At 38.1% G+C, this 13272-nt stretch overlaps 1 protein-coding gene across 1 annotated transcript; it reads right to left on the reverse strand.

The window, feature by feature from the left end:
* Positions 1–656: 656 nt before the first annotated feature.
* Positions 657–13071, reverse strand: LOC134748987 (arrestin domain-containing protein 17-like). Its single transcript, XM_063683870.1, has 8 exons — positions 12874–13071; positions 8689–8856; positions 6716–6924; positions 5207–5389; positions 3694–3879; positions 3054–3479; positions 2715–2784; positions 657–2393 (listed from the first exon to the last, which is right to left on the reverse strand). Exons 1-8 carry the CDS (start codon positions 12986–12988, stop codon positions 2335–2337), a joined length of 1416 nt encoding a protein of 471 aa, XP_063539940.1. The 5' UTR covers positions 12989–13071; the 3' UTR covers positions 657–2334.
* Positions 13072–13272: the final 201 nt, after the last annotated feature.

Consider the following 13272-nt stretch of genomic DNA (forward strand, 5'->3'; position numbering starts at 1 on the left):
TTTGGTTTGCCAGACTACATAATTATATTTAGCTAGTTTAAAATTTCTCATAAAACTTTTAATCTTAGTTGTACATGCTTTCTGCTAATGAGGTAAAGTTACTTGAAGGCACATTTGACCTTTTTTAGTGGGTTTTTAAATACGCAAGACGCAGTTAATAACGACAAAATGACACTTTTTATTAAATCTCCATTATTATATTGGGTAGGTACATGTATTTATTTTTATAGTAGTAGTAATAATAAAACTCTTTATTGTACAAAAAGAAACATAAAACAAGAGAAAAACGCAACATTTGTACAAAGGCGAACTTATACTTATAGTTTAGTGACTTGTGCATGTTTACTTTTGATTATATGATGGAAGACGCGAAGCTTCCTCATTTCTCATCATTCTCGCATTAAAATGTTTTAATATTACAATATCTTAAAACTAGTACGTAATAAGTATACCCAATGACGCAAAAATCTTTATTCCTAATACAAACCCTTTTTAGATGTACTTTATAAAGACTAGCACATGCACAGACCTATCGCTTTCAAATTGTAAAACCTCGACGAGAGCTAATCACGATTTTGCCAAGAAAACAATCATAAACATATACGAGGGGCGTTCAATAAATTCTCGGTATGTGAATGAAAACAAACAAATACGATAAGTTTAATATTTTTATTTTTCAATATACTCCCCCCCTATGTTGATACACTTAAAAGATCGATCTATTATTTTTTTAATCCCTCATAAAAATAATTTTTATCTTTGGTGTCAAAATGCTCCTCCACTGCCGCCTTCAACGCTTCATCGTCAGAAAATCGATTTCCACGCAGATCCTTTTTAAGATTGGGGAACAAAAAGAAGTCACTGGGGGCTAAGTCCGGACTATACGGTGGGTGAGTAATAGTTTCAAACCCAGATTCAAGAATAGCCGCCTTGGCAATATGAGCAGTATGCACAGGGGCGTTGTCATGCAGAAGCAGAACACCTTTGGTTAATTTTCCTCGCCTCTTGTCTTTGATTGCACCCCTTAATTGACGTAGAATATTAGCGTAGTACTGTCCTGTGATATTTACACTCTTTTGTTTGTAATCGATCAGTAATATTCCTTCACAATCCCAAAATATTGTGGCCATGACCTTGCCAGCTGAAGGGATGACCTTGAACTTCTTGGGATGAGCTGTACCCTTAACGTGCCACTGCATGGACTCCTGTTTACTTTCTGGGTCATAATAATGAACCCAGGTTTCATCTCCAGTAACTATCTTTTGCAGCACCTCATCAGGATTTTCACCGCACAGGTCAATAAAATCGGAACAACAAGCTACTCGCATATCTTTCTGAACCGGTGTCAGCATTCGCGGAACCCATCTCGCACTTACTTTTGACATATTAAGATGGTAATGGATAATATCATGTATGGTACCAACAGAAAGACCGGTTATTTGAGCTATTGATTTTACCTTCACTCGGCCGTCTTCCAATATAAGTTTTTCCACTTTGATAATATTTTCTCGTGAAGTAGCTACTACAGGCCGGCCTGGTCTAGGATCATCTTCAATACTCTCTCTCCCACGTTTAAATTCACTTGACCACTTTTGAATGGTAGATAAAGAAGGAGCAGACTCACGGTAAACACAATCCATTTCTTCTTTTATAGTTTTTTGATTTTTACCCTGATTGGTCAAGAATTTTATTACGGCTCGATGCTCTAATTTAATTAACATTGTTAAATCGCTCATGGTGCTCACGTTTGTTCGGCAATTGCAGAAAAACAAGAACATATCGGTTTGAATTTTACTTTTTTTTTTAAAGTCTATGAATGACTCTTAGTGGCCAGTAACAAAAGAAATACTCAAAAAGGTTGTAAGATATCAATATCGAGAATTTATTGAACGCCCCTCGTATGTCTTATTTGTTCTTATACTTTAAGCCTTACATTACTTAATAAAATCGCTAAATAATTATTTGACTGAATACATGTTTCCTTTTCGCAATAAAAGTATTATAATATAAAACAAAACATCGGCTCCTGAAAAATATGTGAGATGAGGACGTCGAGTCTTAACGAGTCGATATTTTTTTTCATTGTGATAGATGTAGCTTGATGAAGACATAGGTATAGCTGGTCATGCAAATATTGTCAGTAGAAAAAGGCGGCAAATTTAAAAAATGTGGGCGCGAAGGGATGTCGTCCCATAGAAAATTTGAATTTCGCGCCTTTTTCTACTGACAAAATTTGCTTGATAGTATAAACGTTATAAGGACAAGACCTTTAAAATACAGTATTTGTGATTCTGGAAAACCTTAATGTAGATAATTATGAGCCTTAAACTTATTTCATGATTTAAAGTTAGGGTTGAAAGGAAGATTGTTGGAGCTGTTATCTATCGGGTTTTCTGAAAATAATAATAATAATGAAGTTTAGTACTACATCCAGGGGGATACTGGGGGGATACAATAGAAATCTCTATAAAGTTAGACCAAGAAAAGTCTGCAATAAAAATAAATAACACTTAGTCTATTAATTAACACTTGCACTGCGTGTGCTATCAAAATCGTTGCAGACTCTAGTGGTCTACCTCTAGCAATCTACTGAAATATTGACGAAGCATTATAAACAGTATAAAGGTTTTAATTACTTCCGAATTTGTGGACCTTATCCGAAGAAATAAATCATGTTGTCGATACAATTTCGATTTAATTTAAAAAGGACTTACTTTTCTCAGCAGAATCCAGTGTTGCTGGAATCAGGCCGGGGGCACTAGCGTTGACAAACGGGCTCGTGGGCTGAAAATATAGTTTTATTTAATTTTTAAAGTCATCATAAGGTGCTGTTTTCACAGCTAAACAGACTTATAAGGCATGTATACTTTGTAATGTAATTACTTTCTCTCTTTACTAACTAAGCTGTACGTACGATCAATAGCTTGCTTGTTATAATGGTTCAAAGAGCAATGGTTAACCCTTATGAAAAACTGAATAATAGTTTTTCAGCTCTAAACTCGTTCGAAATAATGAAAATGCTGGCTTTACAAGCAGTTTTTTAATAATCTTACCCCTGTGGGATACGGCACATTAGCCCCAGGCGGCAACGAAGGCACAGCGGAGTACGGAGGCGGATACGGCGAGACCGGCTGTGCACTTCCAGGGTATGGAGAATACGGAGACACCGGGTGCGGGCCGGGGTACGGACTAGCGGTCGGGTATGGAGGGTTCGGCCCAGGGTACGGGCTAGCACCAGGGTATGCACCGGGGTAAGGGTTACTGCTAGGGTAAGGACTAGGAGCAGGATAAGGCATGGGTTGGTTGACAACGGGACCGAAGTGCGGCGCGGCGTTTTGATAGTTCTCTATCTGTCTCGGCATTTGGTCTTGCATTGGGTTGGGGATATTGTCCTGGTAGCCTCGTAGCGGGATGTTGCCGATGACGATGCGGCGTCTTTCTTTGCTGTCATCGTGGCAGCCGTCTGGTGATACTTTGACCTGCGGAGTAATTGAAGATGAAATAGGGTTGGTAGTATTGTTACACTGTTGTAATGTCTGTTGTTTGAAAACCTCTCCTGTGAACGTGTTGACCGTGTGGGAAGATGATTGGCCTTATGCATGTCATCGCCTTAGGGTAAATACGGTTATATGAAGACAAATAGGGTTACCCTAATATGTCTGACCACGAATAGGGTTACCTAATAAGACTTACCACGAAAGTGTAATCAATATCGATGTACCGACAAGCAGCTACATTGTACAGGTCCATGGTGGGCATTCCCATCTCAACGGTCCAGGTGCGAGACGTGTTGCCGGGTATGGGGCCCTTCTTTAGTTTGGCGACGGTGTCTTCTCTGCTCTTTGTGCCTGGGCGATGTGTTGCGTGGAAAACAGTGTTCTGAAAACAAATTATTATTGTACCTATTATTAATTTAGATCAGTTTTCATAGTTATGGCAACATAAGGTACTTGAAACGTTTTTTACTGTTTTATTGGTTTTAACAACAAAATGATTTCAATTTAGTCCTTTATGGCTTAAATAATCTTCCTGGTCCTTCACTACATAGTATGTATAAAACAAAGTCGCTTTCCGCTGTCTTATGTATATGTCTGTCCGCGGGACAGGGGGGGGGGGGGCAGAGGGGGCAAGTGCCCCGGGCGCCATCCAAGGGGGCAAAAGGCAGCAGCGGGGAAACCGTCAGTCGTCAGGGGGCGCAAATTTGGTGACTGCCCCGGGCGCCATATCCTCTAGCTACGCCCCTGCTTCGGAGAGACGTCCGATGCTGCGATTTTTAACTTTGTTCTGTAGAATCTCGATTTGTATGCAAAAACCGCTTGGTATAATGGCTCCTCTCCACGATGGGCCAGCGTGTAGAGAGGGTAGTGGTGCCGGATGGCTATGGCTATGGGTTCTTCATCCGCACATCAAAGGTAGTGGGTCAGCGATGGCAGTACGCACAACGCATCTACACGTCGTGCAGAGGAGCCATCACCATCGCATGGCCATCTCGCTGGTCCATCGTGTAGAGCCATAACACATTGGCTCCACCTCTCCGTGCGAAGGTGCGAATCGCACGATGATTCGTACTTCTGGACGGAGACGCGGTGCGCGCCGCACGATGCCACACCGAGCTCTATAGTAACGTACGGATTTATGTGAAAACGCACATCGCAGCTTCGGGCGAAGATATATACGGAGAAAACCGCACCATCGTACCATCGTCGCCGCACACGCATTGGTCGCTTCGCACTTCGCAACGACATGTGACGGTAGTGTGATTACCGCCTATGTTGCGATTGCGACATGCTATGGTGTGTTGTCTAAATGAATGACTAAAGGCTCCACAGCGGCGCACGCTTCTCCCGTTTATAAACTGGGCGTTCGCAAATATGTATAGTATCGAATGAAAGCATTTCCTTTCCATATGTCAGTGTTCCTCATTCATGTTCACTATGGGCCAATAGGTTCGAATTGATAGTCTAGTAGAGCTTGCGAGGTAGCATTTGGGAGATGGTCTTCCTGACTTCAATAGGGTCTCAGTCGGGCCTGGGCAACAGCCAACTTTTCATCAATCTGAAGGTTGAGGTTCTTTTACGTTGTTTTACAAGTTTTACTAAGGTCTTACAAGAGCTGTGCCTTGCAGTATACCTAGTCTGTGACATGGAGCAAGACTAGCCAAAATTAGTAGGTGTTTATAGTTCCTGTAAATCACTTTAATAGTTACCTGTTCTATAGCAAAGGAGATGGTCTCAATGTCCACATTGCCCCGGTTTTCGCAGCTGACTTCAATAGGTATGGTCTGTCCCGGACAATAGCCACCTTTGGGTAGCTTCACTAAGGTCTTGCAAGCGCCACGACTCATGCAACAGCAGCAGTAGGTGTTGCTCATCTCGATCACGATTGGTTCCTGTAAGTAAAGGTTACAAAAAGGTAATTGTGAGTGCATTTTGTGCACAAACTATACAGACACTGAGTTATGCACGAAGAGCGCGAGATGGGTGACTACACATAGGTGCAGTTGCAGAAGCAGTTGTCTTGCTTTTTAATTTGGAACCCTTAGTTACTCACAGTAAAAGGTTAGAATGGATGTTATTGTACGTGGAGCCTTAGAAGGCCCACGTTCATCTCTAAAGCTCAATTTTTTGTAAGTAGATATGTTTTCTTATGTTTTATATTTTTTATAATGGTATGTTTTAGGTCTACCTATTTAAGACGGCGTAGACCTAAAACACCAGTTGCGGAAAGAGAGAACTAAGCCCTCCTACGTGTAAGTAAGTACATGATCAACGCAGTGGCCAACTTTATTGTCACGCTTGCAATAGAGTATTTAAGAGCTACTTCGGCCTGGCCAGCCACATAAGGACTCACGCTAGACAACGTCCATAGACCATAATATTTATTTAGGGTCGCCGTTATCGAAAATGATGAGAACTATATTGTATGTACTCGTATTCAAGCAAGTATTCATGCAAGCAAGGTGCATCTGTCGTCAGAAATACGTGTTCTAATGCTAATACTCTAGGAAGATCTCAGGGGTGAACCCGAAGACTTTATTCATTATTTTCCTGTGGTTTGTTAGGCAATACGTAACGTAAATATAGTTATTAAAAAAAAAAACAAAAAAAAAATTAATGGCTAGTGCAACCTGGCTGAAACGTCTGAAAAAAAGGTTAAATAATGTAATTTAATCGCGTTAGACCCGTTAGTAACATTAATTATTATAGCGCTGTTTTTCCGTTCATGAGTCATGGTCTTCAGGTCCAACAGTAAAATCTTCGTTGTACCTACCGCAAAATGTGCTTACTTTGCTCTAAATCATATCATTATTATGTGACATCATATCATATTATCCATATTGTAATTGTAACAGTTAAATAAGATTGTGATATAGTTTTCATATATAAAAACTGTTGGAGCATAATTACCCAGAGGGGAGCAAAGTAGGCACATTTTATTATAAATCCTGTAATACGTAATATTACAAAAATCAGACGCAGCCATGTGCAATGATAAATGAGTTATCTACGTAACTGCAATATGCAATAGGGGTCGGAAATAAATTTTCGTAATAAATTGCAATCTAAAGTAGAGGGAGTGAGGCAGTTCAGTTCAGTTCAGTTTATTTATTTAGTTCAGTTTAACAATTTATTTTCAGACGAAGTTGCGGGCAGAGACTAGTTAGAAATGACTTCGTGTGATGAAAAACAACAGAGACTTTTAAAAATCTACTTACACTGCTATAGGGATCCGCATTAAGATCCAAAGGCGCTATGACTGTTAGCCGGATCTTTTTCTCTTGATCAGTCTTAAAGGCCCGGTCCACCACCACCTTTATTTCATATCGGATGTGCCCGTGTTCACCCTCGAAGGATGACGGACAGTTCGCGGGCAGTGGGAAGTTGAATGGGTATTCATGTTTGCCTGGTTGTATTCTGTGTTCGCCTGATGGTAAAAATATGGACAAAATTGACATTCAACTTATTATTCTTATTAGCGACCCGCCCCGGCTTTGCAAGGGTGCAATGCTGATGTATTATACATATAAACCTTCCTCTTGAATCACTCTATAAAAAAAACTGCATTAAAATCCGTTGCGTAGTTTTAAAGATCTAAGCATACATAGGGACAGACATCCATCCAGCAGGAAGCGACTTTGTTTTATACTATGTAGTGATTAAGTAATGATTGGCAACTTAAGTCAGTTTGGTACCTTTCCCTTCATAAAAAACCGGCCAAGTGCGAGTCGGACTCGCGTTACTCGGGTTACACATACATTAAACAATTTATACAATGTATTTTTTATGTGAAACGTGAGTGTAATGTCTTAAAAAAACCCGTAGGGGTCGGGTCAAAAACTAAGTCATTAAGTCCGACTCACGCTTGACTGCACATTTCTAATAGGTTTTCCTGTGATTTATAGGTAAAGATCTATTTTGTCATGTCGGTCTTTGGGTCACAAACTTACAACTTAATTGGTTAATTGGTCCAGTAGTTTCGGAGAAAATAGGCTGTGACAGACGGACAGACAGACCGACAGACGCACGAGTGATCCTATAAGGGTTCCGTTTTTTCCTTTTGAGGTAAGGAACCCTAAAGAGCCTCTTAAACCCCTAAAATACAATAATTGCACTACTTGACAAATGACATATTTTACTTCATTTGGTCTCTTACAATTCAAATTTAAAAAAGTTTCTTAAAACAATCATAGAGTAAACCTGTGGAGTTCTTCTTCTTCACTTCTGAATTCTTATATTACTTTTATATGCTTTTATGTTTTCTATCCTGGTCCTGGTATCACAGCTTGCTAATGGTTTGAAATAAATGTATTTTCAATTTATAATTTTCGTAGAATATCTACTATTTTGTATGGTAGATAAGAAGTAAATTAAGCTTAACTGTCAAGCCTTTGATGCAATTTTTAGTTCATTCGATTTTTCATCTTACCTATCATTTACATAAGGTTGAAAATCTAAAACTGTCGTACAGGATTCTAATAGCAAGCAATAATTTATCAGCAAAAGCAAAACATTCCTTGCTCAAGTGGTCCACTCCAATTACTAATTTCTTAGAAAAGGTGAACTAAAGATAAAAGGTGTATTGTATGATTTTTTTACCCTTCTCTTATAGGAGTACAATTAGTACAAATAAGTGTATAAGATTCAGAGATGTAATGTGTTTTATTGGAACCGAAAGCGGAAGCAGATGTTTTAAATTTAGTTTATCGGAACAAGAAACGGAATCGGAATCAGAACCGAAAATGGAACCGGAACCAGAATCGGAGCCAGAGTGAGATGTGGATGAGATGTTAAGAGTAGGTGTATTAAAAATAAAAATTCGGGGCAATGAGAGAATGAGGGGTATAAACTTGTTTGTTTTTGATGCCGAGCTAAGCTTTGACCTCCGATATAACTTCCGATTAAAAAATAACGGAATCGGAACCAAAGCGGATCTGGAATACCAATCGGAAGTTCCGACTTAAGGGAACCGGAGCTCCGTAACATCCCTGATAAGATTTAAAGGGTTTGTAACCCTAAGGCAATCCAGAGGGCATCAATAATAATAAGCACTATGCCTTACTAAGCATCTGTAGGCTAAGTAACTATTTACCATCTGTCAGGTCAAAGGTCAAAATAAAATTTTATTTGCCATGTACAAGTACCTACACCATAAGCATTTCCTATATTAAATAAATTTAATGGTTCTTACCACTTTCCCCTCCAACAAGGTAAATTTTCCTTTCAACATAGACCTCATGAGACTCATGCGTCTCAGTATAGTGTTCCGTGCGATGCCCGCCTCGGCCGTCAGGGACTCGCCTGGAGTGTGAGGTTGTCCAGTGGACTTTGCAGAAACCTTTAATTTTTGTATATATACCTAAAATAATAAGATTAATAAGTAATATTATCGGTAATTTTACACAGGTAAAAATCTGGATTTGGGGGGGGGACAATTTTTTTTTAATTATACAAAAGAAGACAATAAATCTGAAGATAATAATAATAGTTAGGTTTTTTTATAATATTTATTTATATATTTTTTGTAATGTTTTGTTAGTGTTTATATATTGTACTTTTATACACATTGTAAAAACCCTAACATAAGACCCAAGTTAAATAATTGGGTAGGTAAAGTTTTTTGAAGATAGGCAAATTATATTTTTATTCGATAGTATTCGTCATAACGATCACGGAAATGCAGCTCTTTCATTTTTATTTCGTATTATTTATTAAATATATTTTTTTAAGTGACCGAGATGACGTTTGTGAAATTTAATAGCAGATCAGGCACTGCAATGCCTGTGCACGTGATTTAATTGATAAGATAGAAAAAAAAAACGATGTCAAGTCAACTGTCAGTGTCACTTAGCTGTCATTGCCGAAAAATAACCTGAGAATAATAACTAAAGCATATTCTGATGCGATTTAGTGTTATCATATGGTTATCATTGAGATTTTCGACGACCTCAGCACGAGCCACGGACTTCTGATTCCCCACGACATCTGCGAGTATTTGGACAAAGATTAAATCTACTTTCGACAACTTGGCACTGCATATTGGATGTTTTCTTGCCTTCACGACGACCCGACCCTTGCGCAGACCCTGGACTGAGTTTTGCAAGAAGGATGAGCGAATTTATGCGAGCAGATTGTACAAACTTGCCCCACATGGACCTAGTTATGATTTTAAATTATTATCATAACAGTGATAAGCACAATGCCGCCGAAATTAGAGGAGCGAAGGCCCTCCTGCACTTATCAGTGAAATACATACATTAAACATTTTGTTATTTATATTTTACCTGCAATGTTTAGTCTACATATACACCTTAAACCTTAACTTCATTCATTTTTTATTGTTTTAGGGCATCAAGGAACGGATATGTGGAAAATAATGTAGGCTATGTCGAAATAAAAAGAAGCAACACAGAATGTATTTTTCGGGCTAAAGTTGTACCGGAGACCAAATTAAGAAAAAAAAAATTATATTGTGACCGTTCACTTAGACGAAAAAAATAATAATGTCAATGATGCATCATGTGATAGTGAGGATTGCCCTGCATCAGCTGGTAAATAAAGTCTTATAATGAGTGCCCAAAGGCACACAGAATCGGTTATCGAGACACCCCGAGACAGGCCGAGAACGAGTGTGTACAGCCCACATTAAGGTTTTGTGTAACCCGTGCGAAGCCGGGGCGCTATAAATGTTTATTTAATTTTACCCATTTACCAAAATTCCTAGATCTTATAACGGAATACCTAGTGCCTAAATGCCTGAATCTCAGAATGTATTTTTTTTTTCAAACTTCAAATCATTGTAGTGTAGTGATACCTAAATCTCAAATTAGGGGAGAGTGGGTCACAGTGAATTACTTTTTCAGACGGTCAATAAAGTGAATATTAAGTACTATAATAACCTACGTTTTATTCTTGTTCTTTATTTCTACAAAATATTTAGATTTGTATTAAAATGGCCCTTGTTTGACGCAGGTATGTACCTTACCGTTCGAGAAATGGGCCCCTGGTATTTGTGTGTTGAGCAATCGTTATTTGTTTTACAAGGGGGCAAAGTTGTTGTTTAAAGTGGAATTTTGAGCGTTGCAAGGGTTTCAATCCTCGTGGATTAAACAAATTTTGCCCCCGAGTGAAACACAAAAATTTTCACCACACCAACCCGAGGAAAATATTAACTATCAAACAAGACCAAATCCAAATGATCATTCAAAATCATCATTTAAAAGTCAATTCCACCAGCTAACCTAAGGAAACAACTCAAAATTTGCATCTGATTACTTTGCCCCACATGTGGATAAAATACAACTTTCTCATCAGTTTTTGAATAATCAAGAGAGATATTGTTCCTGACTCATGGGTGTTTTCTATGTATATGAGTATGTATTTATCTATATTGGTATGTTGTATATCGTCTCCTAGTACCCTTAGTACAGTCGCCATCAGATATATCGGAGCGGCCGATGTGCTCAAAAATATCTGAACACATACCCTCACGCCTTGACAATAAAGATGTGCTCAGATATTTGTGAGAACTTTAGCCGGTCTGATATATCTGATGGCGACTGTACTTACAAACTTTTCTTAGTTTGGGGCTAGGTCGATCTTCGTGTAGGATGTCCCCTAATACTTATTATATGATTTATTTGATAAGTGTTTGTTTATGATAAAAGGATATTCATTTGTGGATTTATATAATAAAACAAGACATAAATTATTTGATTTTTATTATACTGCTTTGCAAGTTTACTAGAGCACATGCTATCAAAACGGCTTCATCTACATACTTGACATGATTATGGTTTACAGTCGAGTGAGGTTCCAAGAATGCGGATTCCCTCAACCGCCGTATGACATGTTCCATATGTACCCGCAAGCTGGCGATCACTTTGGTTTTACCTCGGCTTTGGAAGGTGTCTCTTTCGAAGAAACAGTTGCAAGCAGTTTCCTGAAACGATAAAACTTTTGTTCAATAACATTTAAAAATGTTTACTTATTAGCCTTAAGATCAATACTGTCACTAACACAAAATGATCCAAGGTGGTTGTGAGTAAATTAATTACACAAGCCTTAAAGAACTTGTTTAAAGTGATTTTAAGTTTTTAAACAGCATTCCTTAAACTGCAGCTAGAGGGTTATGATTGTAGACAGTAATACCTACAGTAGCAATGTGTAAAAAATATGTAATATTTGACAAATGAAGAATAATAATGTTAACGAAAAAACGCGGCAACTTTGTAGCCAAAAAGGACCTACATCTTAATATGGGACATTTTCTATGAAAAGGGACCTTATTGTCGATAGCGCTTACGCCGCACAGCGTCGCGCGGCATTGTATTTATATCGGAGCATCGTTTATAATGGCGTAAGCGCCATCGACAATAAGGTCCCTTTTTATAGAAAATACCACATATGTAGATTATTATAAACAATACTTACATTGATATGGTCCTCACATACATATAAGTTGCGTTTAGGGCAATATATCTCCAATGCTTGGCACCAAATCGCTTGTAAAGACTTTGGTATGCTTAAATAAGCCGACGTGGTAAAGTCTCGTCTGCGCTTCTTACACGACGGCACAATACACTGAAGTTCATCCCTGTAATATTGTAGATCCATTCGTGCGTTTTCAGAATCTGGTTCCATGGTGTCTGTGATCTTAATTTACTAATTTATCAGTCCAAGGGTCAGCGCAGGGGTCGGGTCGTCGTAAGGGAAGAAAACGTTGTCCAATAAGCAGTGCCAAGTTGTCGAAAGTAGATTCAATCTTTGTCCAAATACTCGCAGATGTCGTGGTGAATCAGAAGTCCTTGGGTCGTGCTGAGGTCGTCAAAAATCTCAATGATAACACTAAATCGTAACACGCAAGGTAACAGAAAGGTTGGGCCGTTATTTTTATTTTTACGGCAATGACAGCTAAGGCTAAGTGACACTGACAGTTGTCATCGTTTTTTTTTCTATCTCATCAATTAAATCACGTGCACAGGCATTAGTGCGATCTGCTGTTAAATTTCACAAACGTCATCTCGGTCACTTAAAAATATATATTTAATAAATAAAACGAAATAAAAATAAAAGAGCTGCATTTCCGTGATCGTTATGACGAATACTATCGGATAAAAATATAATTTGCCTATCTTCAAAAAACTTTACCTACCCAATTATTTTACTCAGTCCTATAAAAATAGTCATGGATTAAGAGTGTCACAAATCTTGTTATTGTTTATCACAGAAGTAAAGTTTAGGTGACAAAGTTATATTTAAATAAAATAATAATAAAGTTAAATTACAGCAACAAAAACCACACAAAAATGTTAATCAGTATTTTAAAAACAATTACAGTCGTTGCCGAAAATAAGCGGTTCTGTAATCTATTTACCTCGAAAAGTTTTCACCTTCTCTTGGTTAAAAACTAATTTTGCATTTACCGTCTGTCCTGCAAAATATGATCCATTATCACTGTCAAGGACGATCCTTCCTTTATCAAAGCCCATGTTGAGAAAAATTATTGTAACACAAACAAAAAGGTAATAAAAAAATAAAGAACCACTCAAGGCCGCAATCACTTTAACTTAACTACCGGTACCAATCCCGTCCCGCCCGCCAAACAAAACGAAACGAAATTAACTTGACACTTGACTTGACAGACCAGACCAAAGCAAAGTATAAAAATTAAAAGAAAAGATTTTTGAAGTTATCAGTGTTACCACCAGTTGTCTACAACTTAGCCTGGAAAATTAATTATAATATATTGAAAATGTATTTCCTTATTGTATAA

This window comes from Cydia strobilella, chromosome 17, assembly GCF_947568885.1.
Source record: "Cydia strobilella chromosome 17, ilCydStro3.1, whole genome shotgun sequence".
Lineage (NCBI taxonomy): Eukaryota > Metazoa > Arthropoda > Insecta > Lepidoptera > Tortricidae > Cydia > Cydia strobilella.

Bases quoted from the DNA above. Each gene is read 5' to 3' on its own strand.
- LOC134748987 (XM_063683870.1), bottom strand. From the start codon at position 12,988: ATGGGCTTTGATAAAGGAAGGATCGTCCTTGACAGTGATAATGGATCA. The intron at 3,880-5,206 runs GTAACTATTAAA...ATTTGTTTTCAG, and splicing joins TCTCCTTTGCTATAGAACAG to AACACTGTTTTCCACGCAAC. The intron at 3,480-3,693 runs GTAAGTCTTATT...ATTACTCCGCAG, and splicing joins ATATTGATTACACTTTCGTG to GTCAAAGTATCACCAGACGG.